This window comes from Piliocolobus tephrosceles, chromosome 4, assembly GCF_002776525.5.
Source record: "Piliocolobus tephrosceles isolate RC106 chromosome 4, ASM277652v3, whole genome shotgun sequence".
NCBI classification, from domain to species: Eukaryota; Metazoa; Chordata; class Mammalia; order Primates; family Cercopithecidae; genus Piliocolobus; species Piliocolobus tephrosceles.
The window spans coordinates 121,663,506-121,679,408 of record NC_045437.1 but is presented as its reverse complement, the minus strand read 5'-3'; the positions used below and the strand labels follow the sequence as shown (position 1 = coordinate 121,679,408).

Genomic DNA, 15,903 nt, shown 5'->3' with positions numbered 1-15,903 from the left:
GATGATGACTTACACTAAATTCCCAGCTGGAACATTCTCCTAGAGAGAGTGATGATACTGGCTTTCTTCCAAACTGGGAAAGCCTTTACACTTCTGAGAAAGTGGAAACCACAGAGAGCCAACCTGTAAGAGCCTTGGCTCAGGAATGGGAGAGTGTTATGGCTGAGAGTGTGGGCTCTGGGTCCCACTGCCTCTATCTGATTCCTGGTTCTATCACTTCATCCTTATTTCCCTGTGCCTCAGTTTTCCCATCTGTAAAATGGGAAAAATGACAATACTTATTTCATAGCATGGTTTTGTTGTGAAGGCAAAGGTAGGTAATGCCTCAGACGTCTTTAGAAGAATACACAGCACAGGGTAAGAGCTTGGTAATGTTTGTTGTTATTATTGGGTCTGCTCAGCTGCAAATTGTCTGTAAGACCTTTGGCAAATCACAGTACCTCTCTCTGAGCTTTTTTTGGTACCATGTCAGTGAATAGGGAGTTTGGATTGCATGATTACTGAAGTTCTTTCTCGGAAGGAGTGAAAATACCTAACATCTTTACCTCCTCTGCTCCACCTCTCTTTGCAGACAGCAAAGGGAATTCTACAGTGTGAAAGGCTCCCATCCCATCACCCACATCAAAGGGAGGTTGGGAGCGGTTGGCCTCAGATGTCAGGGTGTTTGAAGTACAGATGGCGTTCCCTAAAGAAAACTGCCAAACCTGGCCTTCCACATCAAGAGAAGAGCACACCTGACAAAGCCAGGGAGAAGCCCCACACTTGGGACACCTTCCTGTTTGGAAATGTCAGGAATGGGAGTCTGAACTCTTGCGTTTTCCATCTGTTCAGGGGGAGGGACTGGATGGCCCTCCCTCTTCTGATCTGTGAAAATGTTACTTGAATGGGGTGTGTGGGAAAAGGGGAAAGAAAGATGCCATATCCAAGGGCTTATAATGGCGGTGGAAGTTCTAACACGGAATTCTTCCAAAGGTACCCCTTTCTGACTTCCATTCTGAAATGAATTCTGTTTTAAACCAGACCCAGGACACAGCCTTGAGTCCCTCTGGGAACTCGCTCGGTCTTCCGCAGGGTGACTCCCATTCTGTTTGACTGTGTGTGCTACATTTCAAGGGATGCTGTCAAGGCAAAAAAAAGTCTTTGAAAAAGATTCCTTAACCAGGTCACTAACCACACCTTTAATTACACAGAGAGAAACAATGGTAATTATAGCCTCTGATAGCACCCTGGGCTGGCAGCTCACCAGCCAGGCATTCACACATGGTGAGGACAGTTACCTTCCTATTTCAACAGAATATTTCTGGCTTACAATGAAGTTGAAAGATGGCTTCGTTTTCCTCAGTGCCTAAAACAGAGCTCCATACAAAACACGGACCCAGAAGCATATGTTGGCTAAATGAGAAGATGAGTACATGAAGGACACCAGCCCAGAAGCCTGGCAGATGTGGACGGGCTAAATGTCACAAAGCTACAGAGGCGAGCCTTCCTTCTGGAAGGGCCCTGAGGGAAGCTCCCTGAGTTCTGAGTACCTGGGCTTTGGTAGGTAGGATGAGCTGTAGAATGGGGAGGTGGAGTGGCTGTGGGAGATGGGAATCTGTCTGCAGCTGTCTTCTTTCCACCACAGCTTTCCATGCTGGCAAAATCACTTGTCCAAGACACCTGGGGCCCCTCTGAGCCCATCTCACCTGCACAAGCCAGGGTGTCCCAGGCACTCTACTGAGCTCTGTCAACAAACCCAGCCCTTACTGTCCACACATGTTGGGGAAGGTAGAGGCGGTGGATTTCCAAGGAGGACAAAGTAAGGAAACACCTACCATTTTACCCAGCAAATTATGTGACTGTAAGCTGGGAAACAGAGGGGAATGCGAATAGCAATTTTATATTGGGATAGAAGGAATCACTTTCTATATCTCTGATGAAAGGGGAACATCTGTCTGCATGCACATGTGTATTCGTCGTGTACAGCATGCTCTTATGGTGGTCTCATGACCCACACTGTCCTTGAACGAGCCTAACTACTGGCCTTAACTCAGAGCACAGTGATGCACTAGGCTATAGAACCCGTGTTATAAGGTGTTTTGCTTAGGAGCATGTGGACTTGCTCTTCGTGTCTTCATTTTTAAATAAGCGTCCATGCTACCTGTTCTTGGAGCTCTTTCAGTGGCACCAAAATGCTGCTCTGCTGAGGTGGATTTCTTCTCCAGAAAAGGGGGATGGGGATGCGGCTGAAGTACATGTCTCCCCTCTGGGAGGTCTTGGTCACCACTTTGGCTCTGGGCTCTCCATCTGAAGCCAAAGCTGTCTCTGTGCCAAACAGGGCAGGGCAGAAACTACAATTCCTAACCTTCAGATGTCTTTAAGGTCCCCCGGACCACGGCCTGATGACTTCAAGCGGGACAGAGCAGAGCCTGGGAGAGTGGAGGCCCCTCCCAGCTCCTCACTGATCATTAGCGGCGCTGCCTCCGGTCCAGGGGACACTCAAGTGAGTGAGAGGGGAGGGATGCGTCTCCAGCCCAACCTCTCACAGGGCAAGTCCCTGTGGCCGCTCGCGTGGGTATTGTGCCTGGTATCCCATCTCTGCTGCTTGTATAACTGCCCCTGAAGTTATCAGAGGGAAGAAAGACTGAGCCATAACCAGGGACCTGGCTCCTGCCCAGCCACTTTGTTCTCCCAATTAGTAAGATGGGGATGATGATCACGCTGAAAGCAAAAGGCCCTAACTTGTCTGCTGAGATGAGTGGGAAAAAGACCACCGAATTTCAGACTTAGACGGGCCCATAGAGATGGCAAGGAAACAGAAGCCCTGAGAGAGGAGGGGACTTGCCCAAGGATACAGTGGGGACCAAACTGAGAGTAGCCATCAGTTTCATAATAGCAACTAACATGTATTCAATGTGTACTATGTGCCAGACACTGCCTTGAGTGCTCTGTATATATTATCTTACTTGAGCCTCATAAAACCCATGATTTAGGTTCCATTCTTTTTTTCCCCCTTAGCATGAGATGAGGAAACTGAATAGGGAGGTTAAGCAAACTGCCCAACATCATAAAGCTAGTGAACAACAATGTTTTAATGTTTAGCCCTGTGCTCTTCTTTCTCTGCCAAAAGGAACCCCAAATTCCTCTATTTATTGCCATGAAATTGAAAACCATCAGAGTCTTGGAATCTCAAGAGGTAGGAAGAGCGGGCTCAGGGACTGAGACACAGACTGTGTAAGCTACCCTAGCGATGATCAAACACTCTTGTGTTAGAGCTGTGTTTATTTCTATCTTTAAAAAAACCTCATTCACAACGAGCTATCACCCCATCCCAGTTAGAATGGCTATTACCAAAAAGACAAAAAATAAATGCTGGCACCAATATGGAGAAAGGGGAACTCTTATACACTGTTGATAAGAATGTAAATTAGGACAGCTACAATGGAAAACAGTATGCAGGTTCCTCATAAAATTCGAAACAGAAGTACCATATTCAATGATTCAACTACTGGGTACACATCCAAGGGAAATGAAATCATTGTGTTGGTGAGGTATCTGCACTCCCATGTTCATTGCAGCATTAGTCACAGTAACCAAGATATGGGATCAACCTAAGTGACCATCAGTGAATGAATGAATGAAGACAATGTGCTGTATATACACAGTGGAATACTATTCAGCCACAAAATATCCTGTCGTTTGTAGCAACATGGATGAAACTGGAGGACGTTATGTCAGGTGAAATAAGCCAGACACAGAAGACAAAATACCACATGATCTAAGTTATATGTGGAATCTAAAAAAGTTGATCTCATAGAAGTAGGAAGTAGAATGGTGCTTACCAGGGCCTGGGGAGGGTATTCGGGAGGAGGACATAGGGAGAGACTGATCCACAGGCACACAGTTACGGTTTGAGAGAAGGAGTAAGTTGTGGTGTTCTAGTGCCCAGTAGGGTGACTACAGTTAACAATATTGTGTTGTATATTTCAAAATAACTAGAAGAGAGCATTTTGAATATTCCCACCGCAAATGTATGAGGTGACAGACATGCTAAATCCTCTGATTTGATTTTTACGTAATATATACATCTATTGAAACATCACACTGTACACTACCAGCATGTTCAATTATTGTGTGTCGATTCAAAACAAAATAAAAAAAATTACAGAATATTCTGAAAGTCCGAACAACAACAAAAAACCTCACTTGGTAAAAGTGCAGAGTCGAAAGCTCCAATGGCCTTGTGAGCATGTGGAAATAAATTAATTCCAGTATTCAAATTAAGCATCCTTACTGGCCTCTGGCCTTTCAAAAGCCAACAACAGACTGCGATGACAATGGGACTTGAGCAATTATGATGAGAATATAAATGAACGTGATTTAAATACCAGAGGCATGATAATTTTGGGAATGGCCAAATAAACCTAATAATCTCATTCCTGCAATGTCCAATTATGGTGTTTTAATTAAAACCTCCTAAGGAGATGGGTGGCTGGTCATGGCTTACCTTAATTATCTTTGTACTTAGTAACTAGTCCCAAATTTAAAAAAAAAAGATGACAAAAAGGGAAAGTTTCTTATTTCTAGAGAGATAAGCATATTTCATTTTTAATAATAAATGAAGTGCTTTAATTTTTAATAATAAATGAAGAGGCTATTAGGTTTGAGCTTTGTTCTAGGCATTTGGGGCACCTGAAAAAGTATACGACGTGGCCCCTCATTATTAGAAGACAAGATTAACGTCTGTAGGAGAGGATATCTCACATTTAAGGCCAAGGGCAGGTAAGTGTGAAACAGATGGACAAACCAATGGGTTCAAAGACATTCAAAGCAAAGAGATAACTGATTCAGGAGGTCAACTGATAACCCTGAATTACAAATTATGACTGGTAGAAACCCTTCCAGATTAAGGTACCAGAAAATTAACACGTGGAAGATAAATCCTACAATTTAAATCCTCAAATAAACCCTTTAGATAAGGATGAAAAAAAAAAAAAAAAAAAAACCCCAACAAATTGCAACTCATGTAACATGAATTTCTTCTCTGGTCTATGATCACGAACTTTGATAAAGTTCTGGTCTGGTTCAGGCCACAAGCAATCAGACACTTCTAGACGTAGGACCCTAACCTTCCTCTTGAAACAAGAAAAGTTCACAGAAATCCTTTCAGCAGAGGCTGAAGGGAGCCAAGTAGTCAAGTTGTATAACATAGGGAAAAAAATTAATAAAAAAGTAAAGATCTATTTCCCCACCCTTGTGAAAAATTCCCAATAGTCTCCCCAGAGGAAGAAAATAAATGCCTTCAACTGGAAAGGTACAATTGACAGAGGAGATGAATTTTGCCAAAGTGCACTGCTAGCAAATTTCTGGGTTGGCTGAAGTGATAAGAAGCCCATATCCAGGGCTTCTGGGGAGAAGAAGCTGGGCTCCAGACAGCTGGATTTAATTCAAAGGGAGATATCAGGGACTTGGGCAGGCAGAGCCCTTACAGGCTAAGTGAGATAAAGCTCTTTCCTGTCTCTGGAGCCGTGTGTTTGGTGAAATTTTCGATACCGTTTAAAGGCTCAGGGAGCTTTTCTTATACTGCCTGGATGGGGATTGCTGGTGATGAAGCTATGCCCAGGGATGGCTTAATTGGTACCCCAATGCCTCTTTTCCTCCTGAGTGGATGACCTCTATTTTGTAAGAGAAGTTCTTGTCTTCAGTTCTTGACTGAATTTCTCCTCCTGTGGTTTAACAGGTGAACAGCTTGAATGAGGGGCATTTGGGGTTTCTGCAGTTAAAAACCACCACAGGGCCGAGCGTGGTGGCTCATGCCTATAATCCCAGGACTTTGGGAGGGCGAGACAGGTGGGTCACCTGAGGTCAGGGGTTCGAGAGCAGCCTGACCAATATGGTGAAACCCCATCTCCACTAAAAATCCAAAAAACTAGCTGGGCGTGGTGGCAGGTGCCTAGCATCCAGCTACTCGGGAGGCTGAGGCAGGAGAATCACTTGAACCCGGGAGGCGGAGGTTGCAGTGAGTCAAAATACTGCCATTGCACGCCAGCCTGGGTAACATGAACGAAACTGTCTCAAACAAACAAACAAACGAACAACCCACCACAGACAGGTCCATACAAAACAGTGTCCTTCAGGTGCCTTGTAGGGCTCAGGCATTGGGGCAGGACTGGCACTGTTGGTGGGGGCGTGTGGAGTGTGGTCAGTCCTTGAAGATAGCTCTTCTCCTTAATGTCCTTCTCTAGGGCCTCAAAGACTGACCACTTGTGTTTTAACTGCACACTCACAGACTGAACCTTCCTCCACATTGCTTCCTCTCAAGGTTTTTTTGTCATTGTCTCACCAAGTGCATTTAACAATTTTTGAAAACATATTAGGTTGGTGCAAAAGGTGCAAAAGTATTTGCAGTTTTTGCCATTCAAAGTAATGGCAAAAACCGCAATTATTTTTGCACCCACATAATGGCAGAAGTTTTCGGAGGGCGTGTTCCACATTCACCTGACTCTTGATAGTGGGACTTCAATCTTCATGGATGTTCAATGCACTAGAGCCCCCAGACCTTTGTATCTGACTTTGACCTTTTCAGAGAGTGACTCCTCACAGCATTCTAGTTTGTAACCCACGGGAGTCTGCTGAGGCACTTAAAGAATCCCTCACACATAGGGGTCTCCATATGTCCCTGCCCTTAATTCATACTACAGGTGAGAGGGGGGAGGTTAACAGCATAGTCATGTCTGGAGCCTTTGGACTACACTCTCATGTTCTCAAAAGACACCTGGCTTCATACTAAGAAGCTCCAGGGACCATCACAAGCAATGGGATTAACTGCTATAAACAGAAGTGGATAAATGTGCTCTCATGTAACTATGAACCTGTCTGCTGGACCTAGCCTTTCCAAAGGAGAGAGAGTGAGGCATTCAGATTTCCTGGACTTTGGAGGGTCAGCCTTTCTCCCACGGTTTTGGATCCTGACTGCTGCTAGGTGAGCAATGTCTTGCCGCACCTTTGACGGGAATTGACGGGAAGGTGCTCTCTGACGAAGCGGCGTGCGTGGTCATACACTACATTAAACCTGGCACTCACCTGTAATGATGTGTTTTATCATTCTAATTGGTTTTTCTCACTACCTCTTGGATGACTCCTGCACTGTATAATTATTTCTTTCACTTATGCCGATATTGCACCCTTTGCCGAATAATTACTGTAATTATAGTCACTATATTTGAATTTGGTGACTGCGTGATAAATGGTTTTATTATATGTGTTTGATGGGAAGTGATTTCTAAGTGGGCGTCTATAGGAAGTTATTGAGGTACTGCTTGAGACATGTTAAAATATTTTCAGATAATAAATAACATGATAAAATAACAACAGGACAGGAGGAAGTGGCAGAGAATGAGATGAACTTGAATTCAAGGAAAATTCTTGTGAATCGCAAGTGTGATCTAAGAGCAGAAGAGGCCAGACAGTTTGCACTTCTGGCCATGCTGGAGTCCAGCAGCCCACGCTAAGGCCCAGTAAACCCTTAGTACTGAAGGTGGACACCAGTTTAGAAAGCTGAGAGAAATGCAGAGCCCACACCGGTTAAGCTCCCTGGGGTCCTTGTTCCCTCTTGCATGCTAACTCCCCAGGCTCAGCCTTTAGAGGACACTGGGCCCCAATTCCAGGACTGGCTTCCTGGAAATCAAAATACCTCTTTGGGAAATTTCTCAACTGAATGCTTTCTGTTTGTTTGTTTGGTTGGTTGGTTTTGTTTTTTTTTTAAGGAAGTCAAGGAATTAGCTCTACTTATTTACCACAGAAAAAGGAAGAGTTGGTGAGAATGGAAGGTGTCAATGCAAAGTAAAAACAAGTAAAATTTGGGACCCTGGTTTTATGTATTTATTTATTTTTTATTTTTGAGACAGAGTTTCACTCTTGTGGCCCAGGCTGGAGTATAGTGGCGCGATCTTGGCTCACTACAGCCTCCACCTCCCCGGTTCAAATAATTCTCCTGCCTCAGCCTCCTGAGTAGCAGGGATTAAAGGTGCCCACCACCATGCCCAGCTAATTTTTGTATTTTTAGTAGAGACGGGGTTTCACCATGTTGGTCAAGCCGGTCTTGAACTCCTGACCTCAGGTGATCCACCGGCTTTGGCCTCCCAAAGTGCTGGGATTATAGGCATGAGCCACCGCACCCAGCCAGGATAAAGCTACATCCCCTGGGAAGATTTTCCCGGGTTACTCAGCCACCTTCCATCCCCAGAGATCTGAGCTGCCTTCAGCTATGTGTCTGCACCATTCTGTTTTCTGTGCTACACAGGCAATCTGTGCTTCTGTTACATTTCCATTACCCACAGATCAAACTCTTACGTTTGCTCAGCACATTTTGTGGGCCCACTAAACTAGAATAATCAAGCTCCACTTATTTAGCTTTTACCAAGGGCCGTGTATTATGCTAAGTGCTTTATATGCATTATTTCACTTAATTCTCCCACCTGTTCTTTGAGTTACGAACTATTATTATTTCCATATTGAAGATGGGCAGTAACTTGCCAAAGTCACACACCACTAAGGGACAGAGCTGAGATTTCCAGCCAAGCAGCTGACTCCAGAGCCTCCATGATCTTGTCTTCCAATTTCTATGAGCAATGGGACGACAGGAACGTGTTTAGCAGATGCTAGAACACCTCCGTTATACCTGTTTCCATTTTATGTGTGGCTCAACAAATGTTCGATTTCTTAGTATCCATGGACTAGGGGTCTGAAAAAGCAGTTCATGAAATCTTTTAGCATTTCCCTTTACCAGATGACAAGAGTTTCTATTTTAAAACCCTTTGAGGCACATTACAGCTCTTTAAGTGACTACCGAGTACTGAGGATGACCTATGGGGTTCCTTCCACACCGGGCTCTGGGCTAGGGTGTGTTCGAGGTCAGGGTAATGTTGGGGGAGCTCATGAGTGGGTGGGTCATAGCACAGGATGGGAGAGCAGGTAAGGCATCCTCACCTGGACACACGTACTCCTTCTTCTGCACATCTGCCACGTTGAAGCCCCTCAAATGCACAGGAGCCATGCAGAGTGTGAACTGGCCAACTGTCCGTCGCTGTCGCAGCCAATCCGAGAGCCAGGCCAGGTGGCAGTCGCAGTACAGGTGGTTGGAGTGGAGGCGCCTGGGAGAGGGCGGGACAGAGGGAAGGGATGGTCACAGAGTGAAGTGTGGAGGCTGCCACGGCCAGACAGAGTGGCCAAAACCCCTGCTGCCCCTTTCTCCAGTGTGAAAATCCCCAGGAGCCCAGGGAAGCACTTCCCTCTGCAGTACCAATACCATGGGAGCCCCAATCCTTTTACTGCCAGGTCACATCCAAAGGATGCCTCCAGGGTTCTGAGCAATGCCCATTTCTTAATAGCAAGTCCATCCTCTTTTCTTTTCACTCAAGCAAGCCTCAGCGCATAAGAGAAGGGGAGTGACATTATCACAGAGGCATCCTGATTCAAGTCAAACTTACAAAAGGCCGATTTATTTGTAAATTTCAGCACTTTAGCCAGCATGAATTACAGGTTGCTTGAAACGCGCTTCTCAATCTCAATGCCCCCACCTCCAGTCTCATGTAGCTGAGAGATGCTGTTGCCTTCACCTGAGTTGTTCTTCATTCCCCCACTAAGTGTCCTTTAATAAACCCACTGCGTGTAATGGCTTTAATAAACCCACTGCGTGTAATACCACTTTGTGTGCACTAGCTGGAGTGAGCAGGCTGCAGGCAGAAGGGAAATTTCTGGAGGATGTACCTTCTTTCCACCCTCCCACTTAAATAAGGTGTCGTCTGTACGAGACTCTTGCGATCCATAGCCACCTCTCCACAGTGTCCTTGCTCTCCTTCCCGTGTTCAATTCTGCCTGGTGTATTTGCTATTCTGACTGATTCAGGTACGGCTGAAAATATTTTCTAACCAGTTCTAGGATGCTTAGGCTTTCCCCCTCTGGTAGCTGTGGTTCTGGATGAATTTCTTGCCCCTGAGCAGATAAGAAGTCCTGGAGGGATCTGTGTGTTTCACTTCTGAGGGGAATCCCATTAGTTAGGTGACTTGAACTTCCTTTCCACTACCAGGGAGGCAAACTAAGGATATCCAGGGGCTTCTAAAGGTTATTCCCCAAGGCCTCTCTATCAGGGGTTTCCCATTTTCATGTTCCCTACAACTCTAGGTCATTAGAAGCCGGTAGTGGGTAAGTTTTCATCACATCAGCTTATCATGTGCTTGGATTTCGGACGCACATTTTAAATGCCTAAATCCTGGACATGCTAATCAGCTAGCAGGATCTAAAGACTTTCAAGTAGTCTGGGTCAAGCCAGTTATTACTGAGTGTCAGCCCTGTGGAGAGGCTCAGGCCCCCTCCACGCCTGGAATAGAGACAGCTGAAGGGCTCTTGACCACGCTCCACTTAGTGTAAGGCCAACATTGCCAAACATTGGCCAAGTGCAGCTACCTCCTGCTGAATGTCAGCAGGGCCTTCCCGCCACTGCATGGGCAAAAGCCTCCCATAGGCCTGGGCCGCTGGGGCCTTGGTTGCCACAGGGGGCTCCAGATCCCATCATATCAGACAGATTAAATGAACCTATATCCCATATAAAATGTAATTTTTTTTCTGCTAACAATTTTGAAGAAGTCTTTTATGATTTTGTTTCAAAAATAATTAATCTGGATGTAATTTTCTTTTTGCATTTCCCAGTGGGCTGCACACACTTTCACAGGCTCCTGGGCCCCAGATACAGTGAGCACAATGGGTCCCACGCAGTTCTCCCCTTTGAATTTGAAAGCTTAGAGTTCCTAAGCTGAAGCAAGCACTGCTTCCTCTTAGCCTGGACTCTGGAAAGAAGTGAGACAGGCAGGAAGGGGTTGGTGAACCAGAATCCTAAGCTGGTGGGAAGGACCTCAGTTTTACGAGGGAAAGCAAAACCTCTGTTTATTCATTAAGCATTAACCACTTTGTGCCAAAAACAAGAGAGGAGGCTTGGCAGTGGACTTTCAGCTGATTACAATTTCCTAAAAGTAGGAAGAAAAGGAGGGGGTTCCATGACCAGTACGCCCTCACCAGGTATAAATGTTGCCCAAGGAACACGGCAACAGTAGGTCTGTCTGGGACAAAGCAGAGCACAGGGCAGGCTGCAGTGGCATGTGCAGGCTGAGGTGCCGTTCTTTTGTGTGCCAGGAGAAGCAGAACCTTTTAATGAGCGTTTGGCTTTTATTTGGAAAGGTGGTTGCCCTCTGGTGCAGTGAGGCGTGGAAGCTGAGGCAACAGGGACTCTCTATGAGCCAAGGAGCATGGGTGCATGCGGCGGATCACAGATCAATGCAAACAAATTCCCGATGGTTCCGATCAAGGGTAAGAGATCAATGGAACAACAAAAATGACGTTTAGGTAAGTCAGATCCTTACTGAGCTGATTAATTTATGGGATAATAAAAATGTCAGAAGATTCTATTAGGTTGATCCTTTCTCAATCCTGGCTGGCTGGCCCCAAGCTCTCTCTCTTCTTAATCTTGCTACAGATAGTTCCAATCCCTTTGTCTGTCTTCATAGAAATTTTTCTCCTCCCAAAAGCACCAGAGAAAAGAGGTGACCCAAACTGAATTGGAGCCATCAGAGGGCTCTCGTCAAAAGCCCAGGGCAATGGAGCCCAGGGTGGTGGACAGACTCTGTTCCCTCTTCTTGGAATTGTATCCACCAGAAACGCTAAAAGAGTCAAGCTGGGTAGATTCGTGCCTTTCACAACATGTTTGGGAGATCAAGTTCAGCAATATCATCTCAAATAGTAATATTAAAAGAAAAATAATCGTAATGAGCATGAAATGAGAGCTTAGGCACTGTCAGGGGTAGCGCTAATCCTCTTGAGTGAGAAGGGACATTATTTTAATTACTTTCAATAATTTTAGTGAGGTGTGATGGCAACGACACAAGGGAGGGTGGCCTCCATCGGCACCTGGGCTGTGCAAAAGCTCTCATCCCCCTTCCTTTGTTCACCTGGCAACTGCTCTTCTCCTTTTGTTCCTGATGAAAGGCCTGAGCTCAGGCTGTGATGGCAAAGTGCCTGTCTGACACTGGCTCCATGCTTTCTGACTGTGACTTTGGGCAGCAATTTAATTCTAGGCCTCAGTGTTATCATCTGTCAAATGGGGATATTAGTGGTGCCTCCTTCCTAGGGCTGTGGTGAGAATTGAAATGATTCGTGGGAAGTGCTTAGTACAAGGCCTGGCATGTAGCAAACCACTGAAGAAATGTTCACTGTTGTTACGACTGAGAGGAGACCAGCTCCAGACTTCACTCTCTTCCCAGCCCTTAGCCCTGCATGGACAAGGCTACAGTTTCTCATTTAGATACCAAAGCACTGAGGTGGCTAGTTGGGTCTTGCATGTTGTTCTGGAATCTTTTGCTGATGGACACATCATATTCCGTGCTGATGAAACCACCTCTACAGAACATAAGGTGAATGAATACAAATGCCAATTTATAAAAGGTGCCTTTTAGCCACAGATGCTAAATTAAATTTCCAGCAAATCCTTTTAGAGAGGGTCAGTGTTCATTTTCTATAAAATGTGGCTTTCTGAATTCAATATAAAAGCTTTCCTTTAGAAATCCCATTTATGACTTCCTTCCTCTCTCCTCTTCCCCGCTTCTCCACCACCACCAGCCGTCCCCCCCAACCCCACACACACTTTAATTACAGTGAAGGGGGATTAGTCAGCTCAAGTCTCCAGGGAGTTCTGTACAGAGCCATCTCTGAAATTAAACTAAAGAGAAAATGGCAGCAGGCAGGGAGCAAAGAGAACAGATGAGATTGATTGATTGATCTGAACTCATCAGATGAACGTTCAGGATGGCAGAGAAGAATGACAACAGAAACCAGTAGAAAAAAAAGCCTCCTGTTCTCTTGCCCCTCTCTACTGCAGCCCAAACAAAGCACCCCAGATCCAGGCCTAACCCTGTCCCCACAACTCCCAGGGAACGAGCCCAGCTTCTGTTATGGCTGCTCCTAAACTGAAAATAACAAAGAAGGGAAGGATAAATCACAGGAACAGCTCACAGGAGCTGGACGGCTGATTCCTGCAGGTGAGAGTCATTTTTCTTCGATGCAACCCACTTGTCTGGGGTAACACAGGCCCAGCACCCTGAGGCGCACTCTCGGCTTCTTGCCCAGAAGCCCTGGGCCCCACTCTTCCCCAGCTCATTTGTGGTTTGCTGGGAACTTTGAAGAGGTCTTTGAAGACCAAATGGCTTCTTAAAATTCCATTACTGCGCTATCCTATTTTAAGAGGGAGGGAAAAGAACAGATTTTCTTGGCTGAGTTATGCTATTGTATGAGGGATCCAGGGAAGAATTTGGGAAGCAAAGATGGAAGCAGGGCTCAGATTATTATTCTGTATAATAACTAGTATTTATTGTGTGCACACCATGTACCAGGCACTTTACGTGTTAAACTGCACTTCATCCTCACAGCAACTCTGAGGTAAGCATTCATGAACTCAGTTTCCTTAAAGCATAGACAAATGAAGAAACTTGCTCAAATTAAGTGGCAGAGCTCCCATTTAAACTCAGGCCTGACTAACTGCAAACTCTCTGTCCTTCTTACGGTTCTCTGCGTTGCCTCTTTATATGAATTGCTTCTTTGGTCTTTATCTTTGCCTGAAGATAAAGTTGCTTTCTCATGAATGCAGTGGTTCTCAAACTTTATGAGTGTTAACATCTCCTGGAGGGCTTATGACAAACGGATTGCTGGGTGCCACCCCCAGAGATTCTGATCTGGTGTGTCTGGTGCGGGGCCTGAAATCTTGCTTTTCTAACAAATTCTGGGTGATATTGATGCTGCTGGTCTAGGTACCCCACTGGGGAAGCTCTGCTGTAAGGATTTCCAAATCTCATGGATTCTATGTTGCTCAGGGAGCACAGATCAGATGGCTGCTTGGAACTTTCAGTCCAGATTTCTGATCATGTGATAATAATGTAACAATCAATATCATTTATTGTCTACTGCTTGCCAGGCACTTTAAATATCTAATATCATCTGATCCTCACCACCATTCCTATTTATAGAGGAGGGAACAGAGGACACAGAGCTAATAAAGGGGACTGCAGGAATTCTAGCCCTTGGCCTTGGTCCTAAATGTTTTTGGCTGACACCCTTGGGAGCTGGCTCTTTCCCTGACTAGTGTGATGCAAATACCACCAAAGCTCCCCCAGCGCAAGCCAAGTATCAAGTCTGAACCTCTCTGAAAAGGCTGACAGAGTCCTCTTACAGAGAAACTTACAAAGAGGTTCCTGACTGGGAGCAGAGGGGAACTCCCCAGCAAATAAGAGCGTGAGAACTGCTCTCGGTATTGGTCATGATGAGATTTGTTTCCTGAGTATGCACCCTGGAAAACTTAAGCCCACCTAAGACATTAAAGGTAAAGAACCAAGTATGAGAATGACTGCATTCTAATATCAGAATATTATCCAGGGAGCAGGTGAGCAGGGAAATGTGGGTGGGGGCTGGGTGCGTGGAGAGAAGGAGTGACTCTTCCTGTACTGTTCATTCCCCAGGGGAAAACCATTGTAACCACTGGCAATGTGACAGAACTGCCGATGTTACGTGACATTAGCTAAGCAAATGGTGAATCATTCAGTAAGAGTTCTATATGTTTTGTGACAATGTAAAACTAATAATCTTTTCTATCAAGATGGAAAACATGCGCATAATACAGGAAGAATTCCCACAGTTCCAGGGTAAGAGAAATGAGTCTGCCCGATGCAGAGCAGTGGTTCAGAGCCATGGGTGGTGGCACTATGACCTGTCTCTGCATCCACCCTCACTCGCCAAGGCACCCCTCGGTTAATAGCAGAATAAGGAGGCATTTGAATGTAGGAACCATCTGCCTAGTCATAGCATGGTAGGTTTGACGAGCAGCTTAGAATGCTGCACTTTGGGCATGAGGTAGGGAGTAAGTGGAAGAGATGCATGGACTTCTTACTCACAGAGTTCGGATCTTTGGCATGTGGTTGAAGCTGGTGACCAGGATGCGACTGATGTTGTTGTTGTTGAGGGTGCTGTGGAGATAGAGAAGGGAGATGGTCAGCCAAGGAGCATCAGGGGGAGGCGCCAAGATGCTTGTAGAAGGTTGGGGGAGGGATGGATGTGACCACAAGACCATGAGTCAACAGTCATGGCCTGGCCAGTGGAGCAGCTGAAGACAAGTGGACAGGTCTCCAGACAAGAAGAGCATGTCCTGATTTTTTTATTCAGGTGGAGCCCTCCTTCCCTCTACTGCCCTCTCAGGACTTGCCTACCCACCTTGAGTAAGAGTATTGCTTCCTGAAACCCTCCTATGCACTGAGTGCTTCATCACAATATCTCTAATTCTTACATCTACAATGCCGGTTACCTATTCCTGTCCTCGGTTTACAGAGAAGGAAACAGAGATGCTTAATAACACACAAATCTGCAAATGTGTTATCCTCATATTATGGATGAGGAGGTTTAGCTACAGAGAGGCAAAATCATTTTTCCAAGAACAATCACTGTAAAGCTCTGGAGATGGGATCTGAGCCCAGCACGACCTTGCTGCATTCTCCTTGTCCCACCCATTGCATGTGTTGCCCTGCACAGGATGCTGTGGGGGTAAGTGATTCCATATTTTCTAGGCATCTTCTGACTCTTTCAACACATCCAATTTTTTTTTGTTTTGAGACGGGGTTTCGTTCTTGTTGCCCAGGCTGGTGTGCAGTGGCGCAATATCAGCTCACCACAACCTCCACCTCCTGGGTTCAAGCTATTCTCCTGTCGCAGCCTCTCAAGTAGCTGGAATTACAGATACCTGGCTAATTTTTGTATTTTTAGTAGAGACGGGATTTCATCATGTGGGCCAGGCTGGGCTCGAACTCCTGACCTCAGGTGATCCACCCCCTCCCGGCC

At 45.7% G+C, this 15,903-nt stretch overlaps 1 protein-coding gene across 5 annotated transcripts in view; it reads right to left on the bottom strand.

Moving 5' to 3' along the window:
- SLIT3 (slit guidance ligand 3) overlaps positions 1-15,903 on the bottom strand; it is a 630,484-nt gene that overhangs the window by 141,572 nt on the left and 473,009 nt on the right. For 4 of the 5 annotated variants that reach the window (XM_023218901.1, XM_023218904.1, XM_023218902.1 and 1 more), the window contains exons 7-8: positions 14,967-15,038; positions 8,968-9,131 (exon numbers count right to left, since the gene is read on the bottom strand). In XM_023218901.1, the coding sequence (XP_023074669.1) occupies positions 8,968-9,131; positions 14,967-15,038 (236 nt within the window). Of the gene's footprint in view, positions 1-8,834; positions 8,856-8,959; positions 9,132-14,966; positions 15,039-15,903 lie in introns of all 5 variants that reach the window. The other variant, XM_023218903.1, reaches the window with a different exon arrangement.